Source organism: Capricornis sumatraensis, chromosome 3 (genome assembly GCF_032405125.1).
Source record: "Capricornis sumatraensis isolate serow.1 chromosome 3, serow.2, whole genome shotgun sequence".
NCBI classification, from domain to species: Eukaryota; Metazoa; Chordata; class Mammalia; order Artiodactyla; family Bovidae; genus Capricornis; species Capricornis sumatraensis.
This window is the reverse complement of record NC_091071.1, coordinates 6639749-6657449: the sequence shown is the minus strand read 5'-3', so window position 1 is coordinate 6657449 and position 17701 is coordinate 6639749. Positions and strand designations below refer to the sequence as shown.

Here is a 17701-nt window from a genome sequence, read left to right as displayed (position 1 = left end):
CCTCCTACCTTCAATCTTCCCAGAATCAGGGTCTTCTCCAGTGAGTCGGCCCTGTGCATCAGGTGGCCAAAGTATTGGAGCTTCAGCTTCAGCATCAGTCCTTCCAATGAACATTCAAGATTAATTTCCTTTAGGATTGACTGGTTGGATCTCCTTGCAGTCCAAGGGACTCTCAGGAGTCTTCTCCGACACCACAGTTCAAAAGCATCAATTTTTCCTCTCTCTGACGCCTACACTTACCCGCGGCCTGTTCCTCCCTTCCCTTTTCCCCTTACCTCTCTGCCATCTGGACTCTAGCGCCCCCAAATGCAGTTGCCCACACCTGATCTGAACCGCCGAGTTTGGGGGAGCCACTTACTGTTACTGTCCACCCATCCTCTTTCCCAGCCAAAGAATGAGTTCCTTCACAACTTCAGAGCCTTTCCCAGTCGGTGCCCCGGCCTAGGAATGTACTTTGCTCTTTCCGGCTTATTCCTTCTGCCCCCTCTTGGAGGGAAGCTGGTAGAAGTGCGCGCAACGCCCAGCGCCCAGCCGACAGCTCAACCGCCCAATTCATACTATTTTTCTTCCTCCCCATTTTTCTCAGGCCCTCAGAGCTTGCCTCGCGCTCCTCCCTCGCCCAGTCTTAGCCTCCTGTGCCTGGACCTCTCTTAGTTCTCCATTTCTCATTTACCTGCACCTCCCCCCACCCCACGCCCCCCCCCCCGCCCCGCCATTCCCGTTCCCCATGAACCCTTCCTCACCCTCTGTGTGTAATATGGAGAAAGACTCTGTAAAGGAAATACATTTATAATGCTCCACCTCCATCTGGCCCCTGCTTATGCTCTGGCAATGCACCTTTCTGAGGCTGCCTCCCCTGACTGGGGTTTCCCCCAGCTTTGCAGGATTTTGCTGGCTCCCTTCCCTATGCCACCAACTGGGAGCCTGAACCAGGCCTGTGAATCAGAGAGTCCCGGGTGGGGAGTATGGTATAGCGGAGGGCAGGTCCCAGAGCCTGGTGCGAGGCTATCTCGTCCTTCTAGCCGGGCTGCCTTCTAGCACAACTGGAACCCCCACCTCCAGATATTTCTGGACACCCCTCCCATCCTCTTAACGCTTTCTGTGGACTTTGACAGTCTCCTATTTAAATGCAAGTAGTAACAGCTGCATTTGCACAGCGCTGTCTCCACCACGGGATCCTGACGTCTCCCGCAGAGGGAGGACACGGAGGCTCCGAAAGACCCGAGTGACTTCCAAGTGGCTCACAATAGCTGGGAGCCTGGCAAGGACTAGAAACCAGGTGTCCCCAGACCAGAGCACAGGTCAGAACCTCACTGTAGCTGGAGCTTCCTATTGGACAATGGACAGTCATTGTCCAAAGGGAGTCATTGAGAGCCGGCACGGCGGGGTGGGGGTGGGGGGTGGTGGAATCAAAGACGTGAACAGCGGAGGGCGACAGGGGGTGCACGGGGGTGGGCCAAGGGGACAGCCTCTGTTCCCCCACTTTCCCCCGTTTCGGCTGTGCTGCCCTGACTTGCTTGGTTGCTTCCTGTGCCTGGTCGAGCTGCCGAGCCTCCCTGCCACTTCAACCATGGCTGTGTTGCAATAAAACGGGCCCCTTAGCCCCCCTTCTGTGTCTGTTTCACTTCTTGTCAGTGGGGAGGGCTGAGATGCATTGTCCTCCCACACTTCCCCAGCAGCCGGTATTAGGGAGGATCTCTAAGCCCTGTGGCAACCGGGCTAATGACTTCCTGGAGGGGAGCTGGGGAGGGCTGCTGGCCGTGGCGCGCCCCCACCCCCACCCCAGCCAAGCGGCAGAGAGAAGTGATTGCTCAGAAGAGAGGCGGGCAGCGGCGCGGCGCCTGAACCGGCCCCGGGCCTCGCTTTCCCCTGGGCCGGGGGCGGGTGTGTGCGTGTTGGCCGGCGTGGCGGGGAGGGGTGGCCCACTGCTGTTTCAAATTCTTGCTCTTCTCGCAAGTTCCCCGTGGCATCCGGAACCAGCCTGCCTCATCCCCACGACTCAGGGGTCTAACACCCAGCTGTCGGCTCTCTCGTGGCCAGTGCGCTCCTCTTCTCCCGATTCCTGGGTGGGCACCGCACCGGAGGGGCAAGAGGTGGAGGGAGCCTGGGCGCCGCCCCGCAGGAGCTCGGCTCCGGGGCGGCGGGGACTGCGATCCCGAAAAGTACCACGCGGGGGCGCCAGGACCTGCGCGGACGCGGGCGAGGCAGCGAGCGCAAGGTGGTTTCCGTCCGTGTGAGTGTGTCCATGGGCGTCTTTGTGTGTCTGTGTTTCTGTACATGTGTGTACGAGTCAGGGGGTGTCTGGGTGGGATGTATTCGGGGCTACATGCCTGGAGTACCCCAGAACCAGGCACTTCAAGTGGCTTCTTGATAAGGAGGGTTCTTGATAGGTTACCATGTATGTGTGCATGGGGAGGTGAGGGACTCTGTATTGTTGCGTGTGCAAGGCATAGCCTGTGAGTCTTGGGTTTTTGAAGTTATATCCCTTTAGGGCTTTTACCTCCTCCCATCATCCCGTGTAAAAGAAATCGAGGGCTCTCAACCTGAACCTCCATTCCACTGTCTTGGTTACATCTTCACCATGTGTCTGGGTGACTCTGCTAGACTAGGTGTGACATTGTGTTTGTGTAAGAGGGTGTGTCTCAGGATATCAGTGTAACTGTGAATGATAGTGGTGTGTGTGGCAAGTGGATGTTGGAGAAGTCTGGCTCAGGATTATGGAAATGCACAGTCTCCTTTCTCTTGTTAGTTTGTGGATACCATCTTCATGGTGTGATGGGGGGGTGTATGTGTGTGTCTTCCTTTCTCAGTCTTTCCAGTAGCTGTCTCTCTTTGTGTCTCTCCTCATCTCTGTCTCTTTTCCTCTCTCTCTTTTCCTGTCTTGGTGACTCATCTCTGCGGCTTTGCCCTCCTCCGTCTTGCTGGGTCTCCCCTCCCCCACCCAGGAGTGGGTGGGGGTATGAGGTAATAGGACCCTGGGATTAAAAATCAGGGTGAGGACCCCCTTTCTATTATTCATCCTTCCCAGACCCACCAGTAGCCCCTAGCCCTCTTTCAGTCCCCTTCCCAGGACTCCAAACCCTCCTGAACTGTGGTGGGCAGGGGATAGGCAATGATGCATTCTAATGGGGTCATTTCCAGGGGGTTCTTAAGCACCTTCTTTCAATTCAAAGTGAAGACCCCAGCCTCCCTCATAAAGTGCCCCTCTCTGCAAGTCCCCCCCCCCTCCATCGCTGACGCATTAAAGGCTGCAGAGGTGAGTCACCGGTTGGGGGGAAGGGAAGAAGAGAGGGGAGTGAGCTGCAAGGTGGGGAGGGGGACCCAACCCCCTACCCTCTTCTTTCCCAAACCTTCTCAGGGAAAAGACCCAGTGCTCTGTCCCTCTTCCTTGGTTTTCCAAACCTTCAGCTTGGATCTCTACTTGGTTGGACCCCATCTTCTCTTAGCACCCTCCTGGAGAGTATGAGAGATTCAGAAACAAAGACATAGAGATGGATTTGTACAAGTATCTCAGAGCAAACAGGGATCTCCTCCTACTCCCCGTCTCAGCTTTGCCTTTTCCAGCTCTGTCTCATTTCTCCTTCTTTCCTGCCATCTCCCTCCTCTCTCCAATTCCAGGAACCTGTCCCTAGTCCAGCTCTTTTCCAGAAGCCCCTAGAGACAGTAGGATGTGAAAGGCACAGCACATCTTTGAGAGGTGGGGTGTGTGTGAATGAACTGACCCCAGGCAGGGAACTGGGATGGAGAGAGGCACAGTCAGACCCGGAGATTCAGAGCCCATGCAGACGTATCCTAGATGGTGGAATCACCAACACTGCTGCCTTGCCTTCTACCTCACTGTCCCCTCCCCCATGCCATAATGACTGAGACTCTTGGGATGTCGATTTCTGAGAAGCTCCCCTGGACTTCTGGGCTGAGTGGAGGAAGGAAGGGTTGGAGGAGAATGAATGAAGGAAGGAGGGAATACGCTTAAAAAAAAAAAAAACACAAGGGGAAAAGCTTGAACTTGGGGGCTGCAGAAGAGTGGCCAAGACACTGAGACTTTCCTGCACAGAAATTTAGAGATGAAGGTAAATGTGGGGGAGAGGTGGGAAAGATCAAAGGCACGTAGAAGTCACATAACAGCATATATGAATAAGCACGGAAGGATCCAGAGAAATGCACAAAGACACAGGGGTACACACACATTGTTGATGCACCAAGCCACATGATGCTTTTCAGACACCAGCAGATGCCCAGAGTGGATTCACTCAGACTCCCAACCGCACAGGTATACAGGCACTCAGAGGAATCAGGACCCACAAACACTAATAGTTACACACAGACACCTGGAAACAGGCAAAAACACAGCCCCACAGGTTGAAAGAGAAAATTTACGTATTTAAATTGGAACGCTCCCATGCCTATCCATCCTCTATCTGATTAAATACATAACTGGCCTCCCCATTCCCTTTCTTTCCACCCCTGTTTCATTAATCTCTATACACACAAACACAATGCGTACATATGTACGTGCACATACACAAGCCCGCGGGAACACAGTTTCTCTAGATGCCTGGCTCCTTCATCTCATACTTGGTCTCTTAGCCCCATCAGCCTCTCGCTCTGTCCCCCTTGCCTCCCTCCCTCTTTCCTTCTCTCTTGGATGGCTTCCCCTCCCCCCACCAGATGTCTGAGCCATCTCTCTCTGATTCATCCTCCTCAGGAAGGTAACGTGACCCCCCCTCCCCATTCCACTGCTCTCAGGAACCAGGCAGGGAGGATAAAGGGGAGGTGGGATGGAGAGGGAGAGGAATGAGGGGAACCCATAGGGGTAGGGGGAGGCCCTAGATGGTTTGGGGGGAGGGGGATGAAGCCCATTCTCAGGTCTGCTGCCCCCTTCTCTCCCTCCTTTCTTTGGCATCTTCACAATCACCTTGGTTCTCCTTTTTTTTTTTTTCCTTTAGCCTGATCCTTCTACCTGTTCCAGATGCCTGCCTCCCTGCCTCCCTCTCCTGCCCCCATCTCTTCTCTTTCCTCTGTCTCTACTCCTCCCCACCTTTTTCCCCGCAGAGCTGATGGGCTTTCTTCTGGGAAAGTGGAGCCAGTGATGGACCCGAGAAGCCACTGCTGGCTATAGAGGGAAAGCACGTGAGTGTGTGTGTGTGTGTGAGAGAGAGAGAGAGAGAGGAGAGGATGAGGGTCAATACTAGGAAGATGAGAAAGGGGGTGAGGACTGGCTCTGAAAGAGTCTCTGAGCTCCTGGCAGGCAGCCCCAATCCTGGTTTCCAGAGTCTTAGGGCGAGGGTGCCCTACATGTGCCCACGGGCAGCCCTGTGTCCGCAGTTCTTGTGTGTCTGGCATGTGTCGTTCCACCCCCCGCTCTCCCTGCCTACACCCCCGCACAGCTCTCTGCCTGCACCGCAGCCCCCCTCCAGCTCCCTCCCTCCCCTTCATTCCTGCAGTGGCTGCTCCCCTCGCCTCCCTCCCCTCTCCCTGCCCCCTCCTCATTTCCGCCCCCCCCGCCCCCCGCACCCCCGCCTATGGCTGGTCTCCCTTCACTGGACCCGGCTCGCTGATGGATTCTCTTTGCGCAATCTGTGCGTCATCTCCCCCCCCACCGTCCCCCCCCCCCCCGCCCGGAACCTCTAACTATCCAAGCCCCCAGCCCCAACCCCTTTGACAGGAGATTCGGAAGAGGGGTCTGGTGGCAGAGAAGGGTGATCTCTGACGTTGCTTTTGAACCCACCCTCCACCCCCCACCCGCATCGCGTTCACATCTTCCCTTTAAGCAAAGAAGAGAGATTGAACTGAGTCACCCCCGCAACCTGCACAACCCCCTCCCCACCAGGTCTGCTCTCGTCCTCCAAACGTCCTTTGGGGGGTAGCAGCGGGAGGGGAAGAAGCAGGAAGGTGGTGAGGAGAGGTGGTCTGAAAAAGGGCACAGCGGGGGCGCCAATGTATTCTACAGAGTCAATTGGACAGAAAGACAGACACACCTTTTTCTCCAGACACGCACCGACCACGGACAGACACGACACAGAGGCACACATATCCTCAATCTTTCCCCTGTCTCTTCCAACTCGGATCCTTTCCATCCAGATCACTCAAACCGCAAGATCCACCCATGTGCCCCAGCCCAGGGCACGCACCCCGCACCGCAGATCCGCGGACAGCGCCCGCAGGCGCGCAGAACCATCCCTCCTCTCAGGTTCACGCCGTCCTTGGGCGTGTTTCCCATGGACCCTGCAGTCAGGAGACGGGGTGTCTGGCTCCCTCCTCAGTTTTGGAGTCTTATCTTCCCCCTTCCCAGTATGGATCTCCTACTGGGGCTCAGTCAGACTCTGGGAGTGCCCCCACCCTATTCCACTCGCCGGGTTCCCGCCGCTGCAGGTTGCTCTGTAACCCACCCTCCCGCCTTGCAGCGGCTCTGCATTCACCCTTCCATTCATTCTTCCATTCATTCATTCATCCTTTTCTCCTCGTCCCTCCTTCATTCATTCATAGCCCCCTACCCCGCCCGCCTCAGCATTTCATTCATTCATTCCTTCATTCATTCATTTCCCCTGTGCTAGGCTAGCGCACGCCCCTCCAACCGAGGCCCGCAGCGCGCAGGCGCGGGCCGGGAGAGGCACGTATCCTCCAATCGTTGGGCGTCCTCCCGCCTCTAGGCGCCCGCCCGCTTCCCCATGAATGAACATTGACGTCAATGGGGCGGGGCGATTCCCACGTGACTTCACGGGCTCCTCTTTATAAGGCGGTGGCGGCGCGGGCGCTGTCCAGCGTGCTGAAGCCTGAGCGAGCGAGTCTCCCGGAGCCGCGCGGACCCAGCTGAGCCCAGCGCACTGGACGCCAGACCTCGACCATCTCTCGTACCCTAGCCACCGCTCGGAGCCGAGGCGGACTCATCCCGATCTTCCCCTGTCCCCACCCCGCCCCGACCCTCTTCTCCACCTCCCGCGTCGTGGCACCAGCTGGTAAATACTCTGCTGTCCGTCCCTCAAACCCTCGGCAGTCGTGGGCGTGAAGGGAGGGTTCTCTCTCCCCACAGATGGGAGTGTTGAAAACACAGCGGGGAGCCCCCGGGAAGGGTCCCTGTAAATGGGGGAGTCGCCGCTTTTCTCTTGCTGCTGAAGTCGCCCACGCACCATCCGGGGAGGGAGCAGATTTTTTCCCCCCTGCATCCTTGCTGCTTAGTATGTGGGCGCTGGCAGTGAGATGGCTCAGGGAAGGGGGCGAGGAGGCACTGGGGAAGCAAGGGTTGCAGACGTTTCCCCATTTACACGATTCCAGAGATCGGCACAACATCGTCCTCCTTTGCTCCTAAACGTCCCTTTTCCGGGTAAGGTTAGGGAGACAAGGGAAGCCCCGGATTTCCTGATTAAATATAGGGGAAGGGGATATAAAATCAGAAAGCGGAAAAATTCTTACAGAAACCCTCTCTTTCTTTGGTCCCTTCTTCCCCCCCCCCCCCTACAGTCTCCGGCAGTCCTTCGGTCATGAAATCGCTCAGGTTGCCGGCTACTGTCCTCTTCTGCCTGCTCCTACTGATCAAGGGGTTGGGAGCAGCGCCCCCCGGGCACCCTGAGGCTCAGCCACCTCCTCCCAGCCCTGAGCATAAAGAGCCGGTAGCTGGGGACGCAGTGCTCGGGCCGAAGGATGTTAGCGCCCCAGAGGTCCGAGCCGCTCGAAATTCAGAGCCGCAGGACGAGGGAGAGCTTTTCCAGGGCGTGGATCCCCGGGCGCTGGCCGCGGTGCTGCTGCAGGCACTCGACCGCCCGGCCTCGCCCCCGGCGCCCGGAGGCTCCCAGCAGCGGCCAGAGGAAGAAACAGCAGAATCTCTGCTGACCGAGACCGTGCGCAGCCAGACCCACAGTCTCCCAGCGCCAGAGACCCAGGCGCCCGCGGCCCCTCCTCGCCCTCAGACTCAGGAGAATGGTGCCGAGGCGGCCGATCCCTCGGAGGAGCTCGAGGCGCTAGCTTCCCTGCTTCAGGAGCTGAGAGATTTCAGTCCGAGCAGCGCCAAACGCCAGCAAGAGACGGCAGCAGCAGAGACGGAAACCCGCACGCACACGCTGACCCGAGTCAACCTGGAGAGCCCCGGGCCGGAGCGCGTGTGGCGCGCTTCCTGGGGAGAGTTCCAGGCGCGCGTCCCGGAGCGCGCGCCCCTGCCGCCCCCTGCTCCCCCGCAATTCCAGGCGCGTGTGCCAGAGAGCGGACCCCTTCCCGAAGCCCATCAGTTCGGGGAAGGAGGGTCCTCCCCCAAAACACACCTAGGTGAGGCATTGGCACCCTTGTCCAAGGCGTACCAAGGCCTGGCCGCTCCCTTTCCCAAGGCGCGCCGGCCGGAGACCTCCCTCCTGGGCGGCACTGAGGCGGGGGAGCGCCTTCTACAGCAAGGGCTGGCGCAGGTAGAAGCCGGGCGGCGGCAGGCGGAGGCCACCCGGCAGGCGGCGGCGCAGGAAGAGCGGCTGGCCGACCTCGCCTCTGACCTGCTGCTCCAGTATTTGCTGCAGGGCGGGGCTCGGCAGCGCGGCCTGGGGGGTCGGGGGCTGCAAGAGGAGGAGGGGGGCGGGCGAGAGACAGCGAGGCAGCAAGAGGAGGCGGAGCAGGAGAGACGCGGCGGGGAGGAGAGGGTGGGGGAGGAGGACGAGGAGGCTGCGGAGGCGGAGGCGGAGGCGGAGGAGGCGGAGAGGGCGCGACAGAACGCGCTCCTGTTCGCCGAGGAGGAGGACGGCGAAGCCGGAGCCGAAGACAAGCGCTCCCAGGAGGAGACGCCCGGCCATCGGCGAAAGGAGGCCGAGGGGGCAGAGGAGGGCGGGGCGGAGGACGAGGACGACGACGAAGAGATGGACCCGCAGACGATCGATAGCCTCATTGAGCTGTCCACCAAACTCCACCTGCCCGCGGACGATGTGGTCAGCATCATCGAGGAGGTGGAAGAGAAGCGGAAGCGGAAGAAGAACGCCCCTCCCGAGCCTGTGCCGCCCCCCCGGGCCGCTCCGGCCCCTACTCACGCCCGCTCCCCGCAGCCCCCGCCCCCCGCCCCCGCCCCCGCCCGGGAAGAGCTGCCCGACTGGAACGAGGTGCTTCCGCCGTGGGATCGGGAGGAGGACGAGGTGTTTTCCCCGGGGCCCTACCACCCTTTCCCCAACTACATCCGGCCGCGGACGCTGCAGCCGCCAGCCGCCTCGCGCCGCCGCCACTACCACCACGCCCTGTCGCTTTCGCGCCACTATCCCGACCGGGAGGCCCAGGCGCGGCGTGCGCAGGAGGAGGCGGAGGCCGAGGAGCGCCGGCTGCAGGAGCAGGAGGAGCTGGAGAATTACATCGAGCACGTGCTGCTCCGGCGCCCGTGACGCGCCCCGGCCCCGGCCCCGCCCCCGCGCGCCCGCCTCCGTGTCGCCCCTTTACCCCTCGGTGTTTGCATGCGCCCGGCCCCGCCCTCGGCCGCCACTCAGCCCCGCCCCTGCTCCCCCTCCGCGCGCGGGCCGCCCCGCCCCCGCGCTGCGCCCAGACCCGTCAAGACGTCTTCGCTGGTGGGAAGCCCAAAATCCTCAAACTCGCTCGCGGGGATCTCGGGGCCAGCACAGGCAGGCGGGTAGTTTGTGCGAGTTCCCTGCCCCCCACACTCCCCCCCCCGACTCCTCATGAGGGACCCAGTCCCCACCTAGTCCCTCTCTCGGGATGTCCCGATCTGAAACCGGAAAAAGCATTTCCAGTTAACTGTGTGAAACGTCTTGTCTCCCGCCCTTTGGGCCTCCCAAGAGCCACTCTGCCCTCTCTGGATCGCTGTGAATTTACCCCTTCTTTCCCTGCTCTGTTGTAAATACCCCTCACGGAGGAAATAGTTTTGCTAAGAAATAAAAGTGACTATTTTATTAGGACTTTGTTCTCGGTTATTCACCCGTCCCCTTGGGCCTCTGTGGTCCTTCCCAAGGGGCGGTGAGGGAAGCGCCTGCCACCTCCTGCTCAAAAGCGAGGGTTGAGTGATAGAACCTCTTTCAACCGAATCTGAGGGGCGGCGGTAGAATGGGTTCACATCCTTTAGAAAGCGGTAAGTTCCACTACCAGCTTGACCATTAGTCACAAGACCCCACGTCCTGGGCAGAGAGATGCAGAGTGAATAAGGAACTGCAGCTCTGGGCCACCTAGTTGAGATCTTTGGACCATCTCAGGGCCACCTAGGCAGTATGGGTGGCTCCCCAGCACCCCTGCTCCACCTTGCCCACCCACCTTCCTTAACTGCTCCCTAAATTCCCTGGTCCTACCTAGTTCACATGATCAACACTTCCTATGGGGAGGTATTGGCAGCTAAAAAAACATCCTGGTTTTAGCCGCTTGTCAAACCTTTTTTAAGCATATACATGCATCCTCAGTCGTGTGTGATTCTTTGGCAAAACTGTGGACTGTAGCCCGCCAGGATCCTCTGTCCATGGTGTTTCCCAGGCAAGAATTCTGGAGTGGGGAGCCATTCCCTTCTCCAGGGGATCTTCCTGACTCAGGGATTGAACCTGAGTCTCCTGCATTAGCAGGCGGATTCTTCACCACTGAGCCAGCAGGGAAGCCCTGCACAGGACACACTTATCCTAAAAAGGCATTATTCATTATTATAAGAAATTGAACTGGGTGTCCTCTTTTTTTTTTTTTCCCCTATATCTGGCAATCCTAGTTCCAGGGAAGAGTGGAATGGAATGGGCAGGGTTCTGTTTCTGTCCTCACTGATTCCAGCAGCCCTGCCTTCCTTCACAGAGCCTAAGCAAGCCAAAGTCCAGAAATGCTTTTCCTTTTATTTCAGAGAAGGAAAAAGAATCAGACACTTTCCCCACCCCACCCCCTTAGCTCCTGCCTCACCCAGAATTTAAGAGTGAAGGAGGGACAGGGCCCAGTCTCCTGTAAAGCCTGCCCTCCCCCCAGCCCTCCCTTCCCTCAAAGTAGCAAGGTTAGAAAAAAATTAACTATGCTGTTCCTCCCCGGGCACTGGACAGAGGCCCCACTGCAGCCAAGAAGGAAGGGGAGGGGCAGATGAGGGAAAAGTACTTCCCTCTGGAGACACAGAAGTCCCCCTCCCAGGCAGAGAGGCCGCCCCCGGCTGGCTGCGGGGAGGGCTGGAGGTAGGTTATGGGGCAGGGAGAAGAGAAGAGCCCTGAAAACCTTTTCCCTTTAACCTGACATATTTATATATTTACAGTTATAAGGAGGGGGGGAAGTTTGGGGTGACACTGGTTCTTCAAAGGCAGGGAATGGAAGCCAAATAGCACCCCCGACTTGGTCACATTTTCCTGCCTCCTAGCTCCTTAAACCCTTCAGTGAGAAAAGGGGAAACAGGAGGTAGGGAGAAGAAGGAGGGAATGCTTGAGGCTCCTGAGCCCACAGCTCACTGCAGAAAAAGGTGAGGCAGCAGAGCAGGCGCAGCTGGGCCCCACCAAGAGCGAAAGGGCCACCAACGCCCCACCTCTCCACCAGACCCCCACATCTCCACTCGGCCCCAGGGCGAGGGCTATGCCAGACCCATCTCCTCCAGCACACTGCGTGGCGACTCATCCTCCTAGGGCAGAGACAGAGGGTGGTGGGGAGACACCAGGAGAGACGGGGTGAGGTTGAGGGGATGGGTGGGCAGCAATCACGAGGGCAGACCGGGGCAGGGGGGTGGACACAGAGACACGGGGGAGAGGGGAGAGAGAAGCCCAAGTAAGCCCAAGGCTGGAACGGCTGGGGACCCTTCAGGGGAGCTGCCCAGCCTCCTGAGGCCACCCTGTAGAGCCAACTGAGGCAACCAAACCGAGTCCACCACCACCCAGAGAACCCAAAGCTGGGAGCTCGGTGAGCAGGGGGCTCGACCTTATTAGCTGAAGGGAAGGGAGTAAAATGGGGGCTTGGGAGCTGGGAAACCTGCTTTCCCAGGGCTGGAGGTGGCAGATGGTTGGGTGGGACCTTTTTGTTTTTTTCCTCCAGAGTCGAGGGAGGCAGTAAGAAGTTGGCGTCAGGTCCCCAAGGAAAGTGGACCAGACTGCAGAGAGATGAGTCATAAGGGTCTGAGCAGAGCACTAGTAACAGGGTGGGTGTGCAGGTGCCAGGGCACGTGTGTGTGTGTGTGTGTGTGTGATGGTGTGTGTGTGATGGGGTGTGTGTGTGTGTGATGGGGTGTGTGTGTGTGTGTGTGTGTGTGTGATGGGGGACTAGACCAGTGAGGTAGCCAGTCAGATTTTACCCTTCCTCCTGCTGCACGGATGAGCACCCCCCTCTCCCCCTCCTCAGAGCCAGCTCAGGCCGGCTTGCTCATCACTGCAGGTTCCGGTGACTCATCTCCTTGCACCAAGGCTCAGCAGTGGCACAGCAGAGAGGGGGCAGGCAGCAATGGGGTGAGGGCGGGGGTGTCGGACAGAAGAGAGAACCAACAACCAGGTGCCCTCCACCCAAACCCTGAAATCCCCAGGGCAAAACTCTGCTTCTCAGCAGCAGAGGCTTTGAGTATGTGTGTGTGTTTTTAAAAAAGGGAAGACACCAGGGAAGAAAAAGAATGACCTATTGTGTGCCCCTTCTCCAATTCTCCGGGCAACCCTAAACACCAAGAGAAGCACGGGACAAAAGCGATCTGGCTGGGATGAGACACTCTGGGTCTCGGGAGAAGGAGGGGGAGCACTTGGTCCCGGCGGGCTGTCTGGCCCCCAACTACCTCCTATCCTGAGCAGTCAGGGCTTGAGGCCCAGCTGGCCAACCTGGCAGCGTGGGGGCCAGACGCCACAGGGAGGGGGGCTGTTTCGGTAGCGGCGGGAAGGGGGCAGCTGGGGTCCACAGGTGAAGGGTCCAGGGTAGGGAGGGTGCCCTCGGCCACGGTCCTCTTCCTCCTCCTCACTGTCCCGGACCCGTACCTCCTGCAGTAGGTCCGCCTGCTCGATGGCCTTCAGCACACTCTTCTTGGAGGTGTCCTGGACGTCTCCCCCCATCAGAAACTCATCCAAGATGAAGTAGGCCTTCTCAAAGTTGAAGATGATGTCCAGCTCGCAAACCTGGAGGGCGGGGGAGGAGGCAGAGGTAAGGGTCAAGGTGCGTTCTCCCCCGCTGCCTGCGCCCCAGCCTCCCCAGCTCTTTCCCCACCTTGGCTCCGTGGCCTTCATGACCACTCTCCACCTGGGGTTCTTGCCCCAGGTCTATGTCCTCCTGACCCCTAGGCTTTCATCCTGGGTTCGGCTTTTCCTTCTCCCTTTCTCTTCCTCTGTGATCGAGATATTAGTTGCTCAAGTCTACCCTTGACTCTGCCGCCTGTTGCCTTCTCCCCTAAATCTATGACACAAATCCTACCAGAGGTCGGGTCGGCCTCCCCGCCCATCCCCACCCCACTCCCTGCACCCCCAGGTGCGGTGACAGCGCAGGGAAGGAGACTCTGGATCACAGAGTAACGGCCTCAATTCTAGGCCACACTCTGACACTAACCAGCTAACTCTTGTTTTAGTTGCTAAGTCGTGTCCGACTCTTTTGTGACCCCATATACTGTAGCCCGCCAGGCTCCTCTGTCCGTGCAACTTCCCAGGCAAGAATACTGGAGTGGGTTGCCATTTCTTTCTCCAGGGGATCTTTCCAACCCAGAGATCGAACCCACGTCTATTGCACTGGCAGGCGGATTCTTTATCACCAAGCCAGGAAAGCCTGGAAGGAAACCAGCTAACTCAACATGCCATTTAACTTCTCTTGAGTCCGTTTTCTCTTCCAAAAATGGAGACACCAACACCTACTCATGGAATGAGAAGCAAACAGGAGAACCTGAAAGCTCTTTGTAAACTGTTAAGTGAAACACAAATTATGGAGTTATTACTATTCCCCATCTAAGATATGAGCTCACTGCCAGTGCCCAGGCTGTAGCCCAGATCAGTTCATTCAGAATCTCTAGGGGTGATTCCCAGGCATCGCTATTGTTTAAAAAAAACTACCCAGAAGTCTCCAAAGCAAAGTCAAGGTCAGGAACCACTGATACTATCTGAACATGACCTCTGTCCTTGTGTGGGAAGTTTGAGCTGAGCTCTAGATGGATTGATTAAGTGGCAGATTCTGGTTCCCACCCTTCTCCCATGGGGGCCTGATTAAGACGCATGGCTAATAGGCTTAAGGCTTAAAGAGGGAGATTAATTACTGTTCTCACTGTTCCAACTTCCCCTTTCCTGAGTCAGGACAGAGACTGGAAGGGTCCGAGTCTGGTAGAAAAAGAGGATTGCCGAGCGCGGAAACTGGGGTGGGTGGAGAGACTTACGCTGCCAAAGTATTTGTCCAGGAGCTCCACGTATCGGTGGATCAGCTCCAGCGTGATGAGCTCATTGTCTTGGCCCTCGATGGCACAGCAGAAGTAGAGGCTGGCGTATCTGAGGACGGGGACACCGGAGGGATGGATGGCTGGGAGTGCTGCCGGGGCTGCTTCGGGACCCAGGCATTCTGTGCCCGAACCTCCCATTTCCCCCATTCCTGATCTGTGTCCTTACTAGACACAGGTGGGGTGGCTCCAGGGTAAGAAAACGTCACTCACTGTGTCTCTTAGTGCCTCTCATAAACACAGGCAAAGAAACAAGCTCTTTCCCTCTGACCCATTCAGTTTGACTCAGCAAAAACCTGAGCCAACAAATTCACCTGCTGAGGAGGATGGAACCACAAAGGGTTTGTGTGTCTGGGGGTGTGTGTATTGGGAAAGTGGCCCAGGGTCTACGACTGCTCAGTGAGGCTGCAATGGATGTGTGCAATCAATAAGGTCGGGCCTTTGGGACAGAGGTAGGTGCGTGAAGTAGGCACCAGGCTTGAGCAAAACCAAGAGGGAACAAGACTCTCTTCAAGGTGAATTTGGAAAGTAAAGGCTGGCTGGAGTTCATCACTGCCTTCCAGATGTCCTTAGCTCTCAGCTCTCCCAGACCTAGTTAGTTAGTGTTAGCCACTCTTTGGACTGTAGCTTGCCAGGCTCCTCTTTCCATGGGATTCTCCAGGAAAGAATACTGGGGCGGATAAGTATTCCCTTCTCCCGCGGATCTTCCCAACCTAGGGATAGAACCCAGGTCTCCTGCATTGCAGGCAGATTCTTTACCGTCTGAGCCACCAGGGAACCTCTGCCAGACTAAGGGACTGCCTATTTCCCAGCCAGGTGAACCCATTCCAGACCCCAATCAGGCAGGATCCAGGCAGGTCTGAAAGTAGGTGAGGAGTCACCTCTTGTAGACAACTTTGAGGTCCCTCCACTCCAGGAAGCTGCACATCTTGGGCTTGCGAGCCAGAACCACCTGCATAAGCTCCCGAACCATCTTCTTCCGCTCCTTGTCTGAGGTGGCCAGGTACCATTTTTGCAGCCGCAGCTTCCCCTGCCGGCTGAACAGCAGCATGAATCGCATCTGGGGGTGGAGGGTAGGGAGAGGAAGGAGGAGTCAGAGCCGAGGTTTAGAGCTTTGATTCTCTGAGCTTGTTTCCTCCAAAACCACACAGTCCCAAACTCCTCCCATTCAACTCTTTTCTCCTCACAGACCCTACTTTCTTCAAAACATCAGCCCTTCTGGTCAACTGGGTATTCCCATTAGCAAGCACCTTCCTTGGAGGGGGCGTCAGCGCTTCTGAGTCTGTCGTGTGGGTTCGAATCCTGGCTCTACTAGTTGAGAAATTTGCCCTGGGCATTACTTCATTTCTCTGGGCTTCAGTTCCCCCGTGTGGCAGGTGGAAATAATAAAAGTACCTCCCTTACAGAGTTGTTAGGTGGAACTGACATAGGAAATAGCGCCTGGCACGAAGCAAGCACTATAACACCTTGGATGTCATTATTATTATTTCCTGACTTACTGTTTCCTAAACCTGGTTTCCAAAGGTGGGTAAAATGCTAGCACAGTGACGAGCAGCCCCTAAGTTGATGGCAAAGAGATGTTTGCTTTCTTTCCTGCTTTCTATCCACCACCATCCTAAAATCAGGTATTTTCTTTCCCCAAGAAGCTACTTCAGCCCTCTGCCCCATCCTAGCCATACACCCTAGCCAATGTCCCCAACACACTGCCCTCCATTCCTATGCCCAGCGGTATCCTTTATGTTAGCACATGATACCAAGTGAAGTCGCTCAGTCCTGTCTGACTCTTTGCGACCCTATGGACACCAGGCTCCTCCGTCCATGGGATTTTCTAGGCAAGAGTACTGGAGTGGGTTGCCATTTCCTTCTCCAGGGAATCTTCCCGACCCAGGGATCGAACCCAGGTTTCCCGCATTGTAGACAGACACTTTACCGTCTGAGCTACCAGGGAAGTCCATGACATGACACCAGGACCCCCTAGATTCCACCCCCCTCCACTCTACTCAGCCATCCAGGCATATAGCCAGAGGTATTCCTTTTTTCTTCCTTTTAGGGTGCCTCCCTAGCATGCCCACACCTCCCCAGATATCAGGTGATCAATTTCCCTTTCAGTTCTTCAGTTTGGACCCAGCCATTCTGGGCGGCTCGCCTAGGGAATGTTCCTGGAACAAGCACAAGGAGGTGGAGCGGGGAGACGTGCCGAGCTCTCACTCTCACTACCCCGTGCACCCCCAGTTTCCCATTTCCACGGGGGTAGGGGCTCCAGGCCACATCCTGGAGTGATCTCCCTCCCCTGTCGCTCGTCTCTCCGTGTATGCCACCAGGGCTGGAGTCCTGGGTGTGTGGAACACTACTAGTCTAGACGGCTACAGATCAGAATTCAAGAGAACTGTATTTTCTGCTATCGGGGAAAGGGAAGCGCTGCTAGCGTGGCCGGAGGGCAAAAGAGTGGTGCAAGGGAGGCTAGGATGGGAGGGTGGGCCAGGGAGCAGGAAGACGGAAGGCCTGCGTTCTGGAAAGAGGATAGGGTAGAGAGGCGGAGAGCCAAGAGCCCCGGAGCCGGGAAGCCAAAGCCTGGGTCCCAGAGAACAAAACTCGAGCCCACCTGGCTTCCCCCACCTCATCCCCGCCTCCAGGTGGGCAGGACGACAAACCGAGGCAGGACGTCTATTCCTCGCACCCTGAACGATCCCCTCCCACACACCGCCCTTTCCGCCTGCCGCCGCTCCACTCTGGGCTGCACGTGGACAGAGGGTCTCGGAGACAGGCGACCCCTGCCGCCTCCGTCCGCCAGCAGGCCCCAGACCCCCGTTCCTCGCGCGAGTTCCCTGCGGCAGTGATTCGGACCCCTGAGATCGCGACCCGTGCGCTCCCCCTAGCTCCGGACGGTCCCGCCGCCCCCTAGTCACCTCCCTCTGGCCCTACAAATGCGCCCACTCCCCGCCGCTTCTCCCGAAAGCGATTTCCAGCTGCTCTTCCTTCCGAGGCCGGCTCCCCCACCCGCCCAGGTAAGTGAGGGCCTCTGAGAACTGGAGGAGGGAAAAGAGCGGCTCACACAGAGGGCAGCCCCCAAGGACCCCTGCAGGTGCAGCCCACGCCCCTCGGTCCCCCCTCCCCTCCCTCTTCGCACAGCCTACCATCCTGCAGCCTCCGGCCCTGCGCGTCCCTCTTCGGCCACCGTAGGCGCCAGCTCCACTCCCTTTCTTACCCTTTCGCCTCCTTCCCTCCCTCTCGCTTGAAGCCCCGCCCCGTCCGCCAGGGCGCCGGGAACCAATACGCTGCGTACTGCGCAGGCGCCGACGCTGCGAGGCGCGCGGGCGGGGCCGGAGGCGGAGAAGCGGTGGCCATGGCAACCAGGTCTTTGACTTCAGCTTTGAGTAGCCCTGTCGTCATGGTAACAAGGCTGTCTTGTGGACTGGTTGG

At 57.8% G+C, this 17701-nt stretch overlaps 2 protein-coding genes across 2 annotated transcripts; one reads left to right on the top strand and one right to left on the bottom strand.

Moving 5' to 3' along the window:
* Positions 1-7478: 7478 nt before the first annotated feature.
* VGF (VGF nerve growth factor inducible) lies at positions 7479-9338 on the top strand. The gene has a single exon (XM_068967090.1). The coding sequence runs from the start codon at positions 7479-7481 to the stop codon at positions 9336-9338; it is 1860 nt and encodes a 619-aa protein (XP_068823191.1).
* A 1523-nt stretch (positions 9339-10861) lies between these two features.
* On the bottom strand, positions 10862-17485 carry AP1S1 (adaptor related protein complex 1 subunit sigma 1). Its single transcript, XM_068968805.1, has 5 exons — positions 17416-17485; positions 15163-15341; positions 14225-14333; positions 12852-12989; positions 10862-11527 (listed from the first exon to the last, which is right to left on the bottom strand). The coding sequence occupies exons 1-5, from the start codon at positions 17416-17418 to the stop codon at positions 11480-11482; spliced, it is 477 nt and encodes a 158-aa protein (XP_068824906.1). The 5' UTR covers positions 17419-17485; the 3' UTR covers positions 10862-11479.
* Between the last annotated feature and the right edge of the window lie 216 nt (positions 17486-17701).

Bases quoted from the DNA above. Each gene is read 5' to 3' on its own strand.
- AP1S1 (XM_068968805.1), bottom strand. The intron at 14,334-15,162 runs GTGACTCCTCAC...CCCCGTCCTCAG, and splicing joins CTCAAAGTTGTCTACAAGAG to ATACGCCAGCCTCTACTTCT. The intron at 12,990-14,224 runs GTAAGTCTCTCC...CCCGCCCTCCAG, and splicing joins TGGACAAATACTTTGGCAGC to GTTTGCGAGCTGGACATCAT.
- VGF (XM_068967090.1), top strand. From the start codon at position 7,479: ATGAAATCGCTCAGGTTGCCGGCTACTGTCCTCTTCTGCCTGCTCCTA.